Source organism: Hypanus sabinus, chromosome 23 (genome assembly GCF_030144855.1).
Source record: "Hypanus sabinus isolate sHypSab1 chromosome 23, sHypSab1.hap1, whole genome shotgun sequence".
Taxonomy (NCBI): Eukaryota; Metazoa; Chordata; class Chondrichthyes; order Myliobatiformes; family Dasyatidae; genus Hypanus; species Hypanus sabinus.
Genome location: NC_082728.1, coordinates 47,849,053 through 47,863,019, shown reverse-complemented (window position 1 = coordinate 47,863,019; position 13,967 = coordinate 47,849,053). Strand labels below are relative to the sequence as shown.

Below are 13,967 nucleotides of genomic sequence, written 5' to 3'. Positions count from 1 at the left end.
CATCTTTGCAAAGGGAAGAAATAGTACCAGTTCCCTTGCACTCAATGTGCACCACCCACAGTAACAACAGTGAGTACTCTTGGTCAATTCAGACAGGCAAGTTCAAAGTGTTGGGGGTTGACCATAAAATGACCTTTGAACTGCTGTCAGTTTTGTATCTGCTACTGAGCCAAGTTGTCACTTCTCCTGTGACGAAAGGCTCTACTTTGTACTCATGAGAAGTTCTTGAGGTCCTGAAGAGGATTCAAAGCAAAACAGCAAAATACAGAACAACGATGAGGATGAAGAACCACAGCTGACTTCTGGGGAAAAAATATATTAAGGGATTTTGCCATTCAAAGGGAGAATCAATTAACATGTTTAGTGGAGGCATTTTGCTCAGAGCAAGAGACCTAGGGGATCAAAATTCACTTGCAGCGTTAACATTCTGTCCAGCTTCCCACCTATGATTCAAACCTTGACTATTTGCATAATTGTTTCCAGTTAAGTAAAAGATTGATTTGACATTGGTAACTTATCATTGCTTGTAGGTTGATGTTAATATTCTTCAGGCGTACTGCAACAAGCATCTGGTTAGCAAAAATATTGGCTGTATCTTCTTTAATTTATTCCAACCATATGTTGTGTGTAGGAAGAAGAGCTGAGCATTGAAGCTGGGAGGATAGAAAGCATGCTGGACCTGGTTTCTGGGCGCAGACTTGGCACGGTACAGTCAGTGCCTGCCCAACCAATAGGCCCGTGTGGAGATTTGGTGTATGGATTTTATCTGTGCATACACTTTCAACTCTGGTTGTTGATCCCCAGTAACTCTCCCGGGCAAAGCTTCCTGTCCTTGTTTTCATTTCTAAAAATATGCTTTATTCATAATATGTATAATAAATGTAATCATGGTAAGTCTTCCTCTACGTTTGTTGCACCAACAATTCAATGGTCTTGTTGAGCCCTTAGGGGAGCAAGCATTAGAGCAGCTTACTAAAGGAGGAGGGGTGGGGAGGAATGATCGATCACTAGGCCTTTAGATCAGAGCTCACTACCCTCTTCCTCCAGCTCAACAGGAACGATTTTTATTATTAAAAATATTCATAACTGACCTTTGCTACAGACTTCAGGGATTTAGAATAATTTCATTCTTCAGTGGAAAAACCTCTTCTCATTTATATTTTCAAGGATCGGATGCTGCCTGCAGCTGTCCACTAAGAGTGTTTCATTAGAAAGATCTGGAATATTTAACACTAAGGACCTGCTGAAGAGGGCATGAAGCCAGTTTTTTCTTGGTTTATTGTAATTTTTGAGCTCCTTTCATCAGATAACTCCAACCTCTGGCTTATTTTTAGTTGTTTCTGTATTTCAAAATCATTTATATTTTCTTACTCCATTGCAGGCTTGTCAGTCCATTCAGGCTTTGCTGGATCTCGACAAACCCAGTTGCCCACTGACTTCCATGGAACCTAATCTCTCTTATGTGCCCTATCAATACCTGCTCTACTCACATCCAGCTTTCTTAACTGCCCTGGATACATTGTTAGTTACTGTAGTCATCTAACCTACCAGCACACCTTTGGACAGTTGCTGAAGCATCTGTGGAAAACCCACCTGGTTCAAGGGAGAAGGTGCAAGTTCCACAAAGACAGCACCAGAGTTCAGGATCGAACATCTGTCACTACTGCACTGTGTTGGCCTGGACAGGCATTGGTAAACAGTAGAATCTTGGGTATCTCACATGTTACAGTCTGGTGTGCTCTAGCAGCTGGTGGACAGAGCTGAGGGAACTCAATGGAGGGGGTGGGCTGAGGAAATATCCGACCAATGGAGTAACTCAGCCGCCTCTTAATTAACCAGATAACTGACCTCTGACTGTAAATCACGTGATAAACTGCCAAAGTCACACAAACATAGAGGTCCTCGACTTGCTAAGCGAGGAAGTCTAATGGGGATTGTAATACTTAACACATTAAGTGGTAGTTTTTTGAATCAAATGTTGGTCACTAACTGCAATGCTGCCCTTAGCATGCATGATGCATGTGCAAAGAGGACACAGCCCCCTTGCTCAGGGGGCCAATGTGCAATTCTGGTCCTGTGTACTCTACATGCAGGTCAAATCACTGCACAGTGAATTGAAGTAGCAGACGGAAAAACAATAACAGAGGGCAGAATGGAACGCCATGACTGCAGTTTATTCTGCATTCTCTTATTGTTTTACCCCAATGCATTATGCAATGAGCATCAAGCAAGACAAGGTTTTCACAGCACCTCGGTACAGATGGCAACAATAAACCAATGCCAATCCCAGTCGGTTCCACCTGATGTTGTGTTAGTAACATACAGTGGGCGCACCTGCTTTGCAAGCAATGTTGCACTTAATGCTGGAGAAGGAGACAGCCAGAGAGCGGAGGGCTGCTCCCCCTGGGTTGGCTGTGATGGAAAAGGGGGGGGGGGGTGGAATCAGTCAGGCAGCACCTGAGGCCTTTGATGGTAATCCTGATGTCATCCTTCTCCAAGGTAAAGCTGCGTTACAATCAGACATGTAGCACAGAAACAGGCTCTCTAGACCACCTTGTCCAGGCCGGACATCCATTACTTGTCTACCCCAATAAAACACAGAACAGTACAGCACACAAACAGGCTCTTCAATCCACCTTGTTTCTGCCAATCACCCATTAACTTGTTGACACCATAGAACACAGAACAGATTAGCACAGGATCAGACCCTTTGGCCCACAACATAGTACTGAACCAGTTGTTACTTACTAGACTTCTATGCCTTTGCAATTCACCTGCTTGGCTTAGTTGGTGGGAGGTCTTAACCATGGTGATCCCATATAGTTGGCTTGAAGCCTCATCAATTATTGGAGATAAGTGGAGGCCAGCACCACTTACCACTAATCAAGAAAACTTCTGTCCCAAAGCAGAACTGCTATTTAATGAACTCCTTCTGTTCCTGTAGGATTATACACAAAAAGGTCAGAATCTGTGATTCATCTGAGCACAAAGTGTGTGTGCACAATGGACTGGATTGATCAGAGCCAACAATTTGAATGTCCAGAAGATGTGGTAGTAAGTGTGCAAGCTCAGCAAAGTAACTACTTTATTGTCATAAAACAAACAACAATAATCCACGCAAAATACCACTCAGCCAGTCACAAACATTTCTGAGCTCAATTGCTGCTGTCGGAAGCATACCAATTTCTACTTGCTCGTGAATCCAACCCTTGATCCCAGACACCAATTGCGATTTCTGGTCCCATCTGAAGTCCAAAGAAAATCTCAAAAAGCAGGTCAAGTTTCACTAGCACAGTCATCAAGAGACAAACATGCTCTTTGATCTTTTGTTCTCGTGTCTTCATGGTGAGACACAACATTCCTGGGTTTACATTACAGGTACATTACAGGTTTACACCAATAAGTGATAAACCCAAATCCACACAGACATTCACATTTTTATGGTTACTAATTTTTATTTCATTTCATTCATTCCTTGACATCCAGTCACAATACTTGGGCTTTCAAAGTACTTTAAAGGTTACATATAAACAATAAACACAGCAATCAAACCATTTCACAGATATTCTCAGTGTTTATTGCGGTTCACATGCTACAAGTTTCAAAAAGAATTAAGTTGTCATTTGACCTGACAGATATTCATTCCATGTTTTACAAAACTTAATATGCTAGATTGTGGGAATATTAGTCTCTTTCAGCCATTGATTCTATTACAGGTCTACAGCACAGAATAATTTTTATGTTATTGTACCTAATGTACCGAATGATGGACAGATAGCATGAAACTTTAACCTTCAGATTTAAGAGATCAGGATAGGACACAGAATCAGAAACATGTTTCATTCACTAGCATACTGTATGCCATGTTGTTTCGTGGCAGTACTACATTACAATCTTCTTTGTCATGTGCCTTGCGTGTTACACGTTTGGGCGATCATGGCTTTCCACATCGAACAATCAATGATATCTCGCACATGTAGATCTATTAGTTCTTTCACAGTGTCCATATATTTTCTTCTTTGCCTTCCTCTTCCACGTTTCCCAGGCATACGGCCTTGTATTGTAAGGCATTACAATACATAACAATAAAACTATAAATTATAATATGAAGTATATATATCAAGAAGAAAATTAAATGGTGGAAAAAGAGAGGGAAAATGAAATACCAAGGTATGAGTTCATGGGTTCATTGTCCTTTGACAAATCTGATGGCGGATAGCAGCATAGTGACTTGGTGGAGAGTGCTTTGATTCCTAGGCTACCTATAGATCCACATTTCCCTACTTTAATTAACAATTGATAACCTGCAAGACAGTACATGAGCTGCTTTAACCATAAGGGGTAACAATCCAGAGTGCCAGTCCTGAAGAAAGTCAGATTGGGCATCGTGGTATCTAGGACAGAAAGCAAGCTGCTAGTGGAACTCAGGGGTTAGGCATCATCTATGGATGAAACTGGACAGTCAGTGTTTGCGTTAAGGCTTCTGTCCATTTCCTTCCACAGATGCTGCCAGATCCAATGACTTTCTCCAGCAGTTTGTTTTTTTTTTGCTCCATATTTCAGCTTCTGCAGTGTTGTGAGAACACCCAGCTTAACGTAGCTGCCCATGAAATTTGTCAGGGATCCAATAGTGGAACTAGAACCCTCAGGATTGCAGAATCCTAAAAAGGTGCACTATGTGGTGGCCGTCACCACATTCATGGGCCCATTGCTGCAGGGTGAACCATATCCTGGTTCACTGGGGTTGCATCTTTTCCCAGCTCATTAGTCTGACCATATGCCTACCTGAGCTAGTATTATTTGCCTGCATTTGACCCTCATCCCTCGAAACATTTCCTAGCCATATACATTTCCTAGCCTGTCTAAATGTTTTTAAATGCATTAATTGTATCTATAGCTTCTTTTGACAGCTTGTTCCACATACCCACAACCCTCTGTGTGAAATTGTTTCCCCTCAGGTCCCTATTAAGTCTTTCCTTCTGATTTTGCTTTGTGCTAGTTGGCAAGTTATGTTTAGAATCAAGACATCACCATCAATGCCAATATTTATTTCCCATCCTCTCCCTGTAAAGAAGAAGGAAGTGAACAACAAGTATAAGCAACAAGGAACAAATGAGGCACTTGAGGAATATAAACAATGCAAGAGAACACTTACGAGGGAAGAAAGCAGGCATGGGTTTGCTTTGGCATACAAGAGAAGGAGAATCCCAAGGGCTTCTAGAGATATATTAAGAGCAAAGGGGTAGCAAGGGACAAAATTGGTCTACTTCAAGTTCAACACAGTCATCTATGTGGACCCAATATAGATGGGGGAGATCTTAAATGGATATTGTATTTAATTAGGAGATGGACACAGAGTCTGTAGAAGTGAGGCAAAATGGCAGTGGAGTCATGGATGATATATAGTGATACATAGATTACAGAGGAGGAGGTCCTTGCTGACTTGATGAAAATTAGAGTGGTAAGACCCCAGCGCTTGACAAGGTGCCCCCTCGGACCACGTGCGAGGCTAGTGCAGAGAATGTATTTAAAAATATCCTTAGCCATGGGTGAGGTGCTGGGAGATAGCTAACATTGTTCCACTGTTCTAGAAATTCTCTTAGAATAAGCCAGGAAATTCTCAACCAGCGATCCTGACATCAGTAGTGAGGAAATTATTTGAAAGCATACTAAAGGGCAGGATATCTAAGTATTTGAATAGAGAGGGCCTGATTAGGGTTAGTAAACATGGCTTTGTATGTGGTAGATCTTGTCTAACTAATCTTATAGAGCTTTTCAAGGAGGTTAGAAGGAAAGATGATGAAGGAAAGACAGTATTTGTTGTCTACATGGACTTTAGCAAGGCATTTAATGAAGACCCATCTCGGATGATGGTCCAGAAGGTTCAGTTGCTTGGCATTTAGGATGAGGTAATAAATTGGATTCAACATTGGTTAAGCGGGAGAAGTCAGAGAATGGTACAGTAGTAGATGATTACCCCATTGACTGGTGGTGTGTGCCTAGAGGAGCAGCACTGGGATCGGTGCTGGGTTCATTGTTGTTTGTCATTAATATATTAATGATTTTGATGATAATGTGGTAAACTGGATCAGCAGATTTGCAGATAACATAGGATTAGGGGTTCTAGTGAATAGCGAGAAAGGCTTTCAAAGCTTGAAGTGGGATCTGGACCAGCTGGAAAAATGGCAGATGGAACTTAATGCAGACAAGTGTGTACTTTGGGAGGACAGACCAGGGTAGGGTAGGGGTCCGGGAAGCAAAGTACCAGTAAAAGAGAGGGATTTGGGAATATGGCTCCATAATTCCTTGACATCGCAGGTAGACAGGGATATAAAGAGAGCTTTCAGCACACTGGCCTTCATAAATCAGAAGAGTATTGAGTACAAGAATTTGGATTTTATGTTAAATTTTATAAGAGTAGAACTAAAGGTCATAGGCTAATGGTAAAAGGTGAAATATTTAAGGGGGAACTTGAGGCAAACTTCTTCACCCAGAAGGTGGTGCGGGTGGAATGAGCTGCCAATGGAAGTGTTGGATGTGTGTTTAATTGCAACATTTAAAAGAATTTTGGATATTGACCTGGACAGGGGAGGTACAAAGGGCTGCGGTCCAGCTAAAGGTGAATGGGACTAGGCAGAATAGTAATTTGACACAAACTGGATGGGCCGTACAGCCTGTTTCTATGCCGTAGTGCTCTTTGACTCAATTGCTCCCGGTGCTGTTGAAGCATTGTGGTCCTTTTGGCCAAAATGCCCCCAGAATATAGTTGTGAAGGAAATTCAAGGGCTCAGACCCAGTAATAATGAAGTAACAGTGATGTACATTGATTGGCCACTTTGTTAGGTACAACCGTATCCTTACACTTTAATGCAAATATCTATCCAGCTAATCATGTGGCAGCAAGTCAATGTACAAAAGCATGTAGACATAGTATAGAGGTTTAGAACAAACATAGGAATGGGAAGAAATTTGGTCTAAGTGACTTTGACTCTGGAATGATTATTGGTGCCAGACGGAGTGGTTTGAGTATCTCAGGAGCTGCTGATCACCTGGGATTGCAGGAGATCCCTAATAAAGTGGGCACTAAATGTAGTTCAAGCTAGGATGGCATGTGATTTGGAGGGGAATCTGCAGGTGGTGGACGTCCGATATACCAGTGTCTTTCATGGTGTTAGGGACCGCAGGTTTGGCAGGTGCTGTAGATGTTCAACAGTTGGAGTTCAAAAGCACTTTGGGGGACTTGGGGTATGGGAAGATGGGCATCGGATGGGCAAGGTGGAGAAGGGTTCTCTGGGAGTTGAGTTGACCATCAGGGAGACTGAGAACTTTCTAGAAGAGGCATTTAAGGAATCTGATGAGTTTTCAATCAGTGATTGGGGAAGTATTTGTGCTCTGAGTGATAGAACCATCCGATTCAGGAGCCTTAGGTGACCGTGTGATTAGGTAGGTCAGAAGATTGGATTATCAGTGCCGTGGTTAATGCAGGAGATCACTGGGCAGTGGTAGGGTAAAATTCCCAGAAGAATTATGAGTATTTCTGTGGACCTCATTCCCAGCATTCCTCCAAAAGTGTGTGGAACAGGGAGTAGCAGGAGTGTTATCATTGAAATTCTCCGTAAGAAAAGAATATTTTCAATAGTGTAATATTGAAATAGATAAATGGGATTCCTTGTTCAGATTCTTCTACTAATTCCTTAACTCCTCTTGCCCAATAAATCCAATTGCAGAGTCTTGCTCAAACTGTCTATTTTATCTACACCTCAAAATGCAGGAAAATTGATACAGGTTTTTGATTTTAGCCAATTACATTATTGTAATGCCCTCTTTTCAGCAGTGGCAAAGAAAGATATAAATTGGCTGCAGCTTGTTCAAAATGCAGCAGCAAGAACAAGAAAACCTGAGCGAATTTCACTTGTTTTGGCATCATTACACTGGCTGCCTGTGACCTCTAGGATCAATTTTAAAATACCCTTAATTGTATATTAGAACATAGAACATAGAATATAGAATAGTACAGCACATTACAGGCCCTTCGGCCCACAATGTTGTGCCGACCCTCAAACTCTGCCTCCCATATAACCCCCCCCCCCACCTTAAATTCCTCCATATACCTGTCTAGTAGTCGCTTAAACTTCACTAGTGTATCTGCCTCCACCACTGACTCAGGCAGTGCATTCCATGCACCAACCACTCTCTGAATAAAAAACTTTCCTCCAATATCCCTCTTGAACTTTCCTCCCCTTACCTTAAAGCCATGTCGTCTTGTACTGAGCAGTGGTGCCCTGGGGAAGAGGCGCTGGCTGTCCACTCTGTCTATTCCTCTTAATATCTTGTACACCTCTATCATGTCTCCTCTCATCCTCCTTCTCTCCAAAGAGTAAAGCCCTAGCTCCCTTAATCTCTGATCATAATCCATACTCTCTAAACCAGGCAGCATCCTGGTAAATCTCCTCTATACCCTTTCCAATGCTTCCACGTCCTTCCTATACTGAGGCAACCAGAACTGGACACAATACTCCAAGTGTGGCCTAACTAGAGTTTTATAGAGCTGCATCATTACATTGCGTCTCTTAAACTCTGTCCCTCGACTTATGAAAGCTAACACCCCATAAGCTTCCTTAACTACCCTATCTACCTGGGAGGCAACTTTCAGGGATCTGTGAACATGTACCCCCAGATCCCTCTGCTCCTCCACACTACCAGGTATCCTGCCATTTACTTTGTACTCTGCCTTGGAGTTTGTCCTTCCAAAGTGTACCACCTCACACTTCTCCAGGTTGAACTCCATCTGCCACTTCTCAGCCCACTTCTGCATCCTATCAAAGTCTCTCTGCAATCTTCGACAATCCTCTACACTACCTACAACACCACCAACCTTTGTGTTGTCTGCAAACTTGCCAAACCACCCTTCTACCCCCACATCCAGGTCGTTAATAAAAGTCACGAAAAGTAGAACCGATCCTCGTGGGACACAACCAGTCACAACCCTCCAATCTGAATGTACTCCCTCCACCATGACCCTCTGCTTTCTGCAGGCAAGCCAATTCTGAATCCACCTGGCCAAACTTCCCTGGATCCCATGCTTTCTGACTTTCTGAATAAGCCTACCGTGTGGAACCTTGTCAAATGCCTTACTAAAATCCATGTAGATCACATCCACTACATTATCCTCATCTATATGCCTGGTCACTTCCTCAAAGAACTTTATCAGGCTTGTTAGACATGATCTTCCCTTCACAAAGTCATGCTGACTGTCCCTGATCAGACCATGATTCCCTAACCACCCATAGATTCTATCTCTAAGAATCTTTTCAAACAGCTTTCCCACCACAGATGTAAGGCTCACTGGTCTGTAATTACCTGGACTATCCCTACCACCTTTTTTGAACAAGGGGACACCATTTGCCTCCCTCCAATCCTCCAGTACCATTCCTGTGGACAATGAGGACATAAAGATCCAAGCCAGAGGCTCAGCAATCTCTTTCCTCACTTCGTGGAGCAGCCTGGGGAATATTCCGTCAGGCCCTGGAGACTTATCCATCCTAATGTATTTTAACAACTCCAACACCTCCTCTCCCTTAATATCAACATGCTCCAGAACATCAACCTCACTCATATTGTCCTCACCATCATTAAGTTCCCTCTCATTGGTGAATACTGAAGAGGTATTCATTGAGGACCTCGCTCACTTCCACAGCCTCCAGGCACATCTTTCCACTTTTATCTCTAATCAGTCCTACCTTCATTCCTGTCATCCTTTTGTTCTTCACATAATTAAAGAATGCCTTGGGGTTTTCTTTTACCCTACTCGCCAAGGCCTTCTCATGCCCCCTTCTTGCTCTTCTCAGCCCCTTCTTAAGATCCTTTCTTGCTACCCTAAATTCCTCAATAGACCCATCTGATCCTTGCTTCCTAAACCTCATGTATGCTGCCTTCTTCCACCTGACTAGATTTTCCACCTCACTTGTCACTCACGGTTCCTTCACCCTTACCGTTCTTTCTCTTCCTCACCGGGACAAATTTATCCCTAACATCCTACAAGAGATCCTTAAACATTGACCACATGTCCATAGTACATTTCCCTGCAAAAACATCATCCCAATTCACACCCGCAAGTTCTAGCCTTATAGCCTCATAATTTGCCCTTCCCCAATTAAAAATTTTCCTGTTCTCTCTGATTCTGTCCTTTTCCATGACAATGCTAAATGCCAGGGAGCGGTGATCACTGTCCCCCAGATGCTCACCCACTGACAGATCTGTGACCTGACCCAGTTCGTTACCTAATACTAGATCTAGTATGGCATTCCCCCTAGTTGGCCTGTCAACATACTGTGACAGGAATCCATCCTGGACACACTTAACAAATTCTGCCCCATCTAAACCCTTGGAAGTAATCAAGTGCCAATCAATATTAGGGAAGTTAAAGTCACCCATGATAACAACCCTGTTATTTCTGCACCTTTCCAAAATCTGCCTCCCAATCTGCTCCTTGGTATCTCTGCTGCTACCAGGGGGCCTATAGAATACCCCCAGTAGAGTAACTGCTCCCTTCCTCTTCCTGACTTGCACCTCTTACTGACTCAAAAGAGGATCCTGCTACATTACCCACCCTTTCTGTAGCTGTAATAGTGTCCCTGACCAGTAATGCCACCCATCCTCCCCTTCTCCTCACTCTATCCCTTTCAAAGCACTGAAATACAGGCATATTGAGAATCCATTGCTGCCCCGGTGCCAGACAAGACTCTGTAATGGCCACTACATCATAATTCCATGTATGTATCCAAGCATACATCATACATACATACATACATACTCTCAGTTCAGCACCCTTGTTCCTGATGCTTCTTGCATTGAAGTACACACACTTTAGCCCTTCTACCTTACTACCTTTACACCCTTTATTCTACTGCTCTTTCCTCAAAGCGTCTCTATATGTTAGATCACTCTATGCCCTTCATCTAACATATTAAGCTCTGAATAAACCAGCTCCTCGGTATATTCTGAAGTGTCTATCTCCTTACATCCCTAATCGTAATCTTAGATCCATAAATACTGATTTGCTTAGTGTTGCTAGAGCAAAGCACATGAGAACTGGTGACGTGGCCGTTTGCTCTTATGCACCAAATATCTTGAATCTCTACCAACAGTGATACACCAGGCTATTGCTGTGGAACATGTCAAAACACTTCCAAAAAGCTACTTCTTTAAACCTGGCCTATTTAATACCTGATGAGGTTGATTACATTTATATAATTTGATATACTTGATTACATTTTATTCTCTATAATGTTTGTCTTTATTTATGCTTATTAATTTTGTCTTCTATTTTTATGACTATTGAATTATCTTTACAATCTATGTAAACCACTTTGTGTCTGCATCTTAATGTATAAAAGGTGTTACATAATTAAGTTATTATTATTCATGTTTTTGTCTTTCTTTTTGGGTTGAAATATAAACAGAAAGTTCAGGACAGAAGAAGGTAGGACTCCCTTCAGAATCTGTCATGTCATCCACCTTGGTGTAGTAGCACCACCTTCTGAATACTGAATTACTACCAACAGTTTCTGTTTTGGTTTCCAATTTCTACCATCTGCTGGGAAAAATTCCACTAACAGCTCAAATCTTATCAAAGTGTTGGTGTTAATTATGTGTGTGTCAAATCACTGGCCTTGATTGCTGTAAACTTGAAGTTTCTCTTACTCTGATTTGGAAGCCCAATAAGGAGAAAGCATTGACAAACTCATAAAAATAACAATCAAACAGAAGCTTTTCATAGTGTCTTTACTTGTCGTTGACTTAGAAGGAAGACTTCTGACATTTAACTACAAAGTGTGTTGTGCTTTGTTGCAGGAATCTGATGCCCAAAGCACTTGATGGTCAGATTGTGATGGAGAAAACGCCCAGATACTTTGTGACAGCAGAGGCACCAGCCCGCATTCATGCCATGTCCAAGGACACCAAGCTGATCGTGGTTGTGCGGGACCCAGTGACCAGAGCCATCTCAGACTATACCCAGATCATCTCAAAAGCAGCGGACATCCCTGGCTTTGAAACTCTCACTTTCAAAAACAGGACTACGGGTCTGGTTGATGCATCATGGAGCCCAATATGGATTGGGATCTACGCTCAGCACTTAGAGAACTGGCTGCAGTATTTCCCCTTGTCGCAGATGCACTTTGTCAGTGGGGAGAGGCTGATCACTGACCCAGCTGGAGAGCTGGGTAAAGTCCAGGACTTCCTTGGCCTGCAGAGGCTTATAACAGATGACCACTTCTTCTTCAATGAGACCAAGGGCTTCCCCTGCCTGAAGAAGCCACAGGGCAATGGCAAACCTCACTGCCTGGGCAAAACAAAAGGCAGGATCCATCCGAACATTGATCCAGGAGTGGTCCAGAAACTGCGGGACTTCTACCGCCCCTTTAACAGGCATTTCTATCAAATGACTGGGCAAAACTTTGGCTGGGAGTGATAGGAGGGCAGGGGAGGTGGGGTGGAGTCCGTGATGATGAACTGAACAATTGCAGAAGCAAAGGAAACTAACCAAGTCTGCATGTCAAGTCAGAGGTGTAGCACGTTCATTTATAATCCGTAGGAGCTGTGCTGGGACTGTGCGCATTCTGCATCTGCTGCTTTACAGATCTTGAAGACATTTCAAAGAACTGTGGGGGACTTCTTCACTCAATATTTACCCAAGTCTTCATCACATCTCAAAAGGGCGATATCCATCTTGTGAGGACTTTATTTTTGCTTTCAGTGGTCCCAAGCAATGGTTGTTGATTTTTTAATATATACATATGTATAAATATATATATAGATATCTATTAAGAGTTATGTCATAAAAGTGAGTAACATCAGGGCTGATACCTCTTAGTTTCTCTTTAGCACTCACTCACTGCACCACAGGAAATGTCGTCATTTTTATGAAGCAATGTGTGGGTGTCCTGGGCCACACTGTGCTGTGGATTATCACTCCCTTTGTATCATTACAGTTACTGCTTTATTGTAACAGCAACATCCTGACATTATAGGAGCCTAACTGCTTGGATTGTTTTACTTTATTTTTCAATAAACTAATTTACTTCCTCTTATCTTACCACCTGAGATATACGTTAATGGAAACCATTCAATCACTTATTCCCAGTGGGGTATGGTGTATGGGGAGGGAGGAACGGTTTATAACTCACTTGTGCTTGGACCTTCAATGCCCTCCCTGTTGAATTAGACTAAATTCAACTTTCTATTCTTCCTGGTGGGTTACTATAAATTCTATTTATGTGAATGTTTTCTGCTAGTCCCAGTGTTTTCACAGTTCCAGTAAGGTCCACATTTGAGGCATGTTACTATTGCTTCTTTTTGTCTTTTAAAAAAAACTCATGCAGTTCCCAATCTAATGCTGCATCGTTGGATGTTGATGCAAATTTGGTGGGTCATGGATGTCTTATTGGAAACTCCTTGCAGACATCAATACAGTCCAATGCATTCTTGTCCTACCTGAAGATCCTGCACCATGGAGGTGAATGAAGAAGGCCCACATCAAATTTTGTATGACAAAGCATGACACAGATATCTTTTATACGCACTGACTTAATAAAGTATGCACTAGCACTGGAGACAGTGCAAAGTGGACTCATTAGGCTAATTCTGGGTATAAGAGGATTGTCCTATCATTAATGGCTAAAGATGTTGGAGCTAAAAAATGAACTGCTTGAGGAACTCAGCAGGTCAGGCAGCATCAATGGGAGCAGATGCATAGTTAGCATTTCAGGTTTACACCCTGCATCATGAACCTCATTCTAGTGATACCCTTCTGCATCCACATAAGCTGCCTGACCAACTGAGCTCTGCCGGCAGGTTTTTATTTGCTCCAGATCCTAGCATCAGCAGTTTCTTGTGTGTATGTCTTTCTCTAAGGAATGCTGGATCTATATTCTTTGAAGTTTAGAAGTTTACTGAAGTATATTGAC

General features: G+C 42.5%; 1 protein-coding gene across 1 annotated transcript in view; it reads left to right on the top strand.

The window, feature by feature from the left end:
- The window catches only part of hs3st3l (heparan sulfate (glucosamine) 3-O-sulfotransferase 3-like), a 156,945-nt gene extending 144,473 nt beyond the window's left edge, over positions 1-12,472 (top strand). Inside the window, exon 2 of the mRNA XM_059948842.1 lies at positions 11,854-12,472. Coding sequence (XP_059804825.1) covers positions 11,854-12,472 — 619 coding nt within the window. The remainder of the gene's footprint in view (positions 1-11,853) is intronic.
- The last annotated feature ends 1,495 nt before the right edge of the window (positions 12,473-13,967 follow it).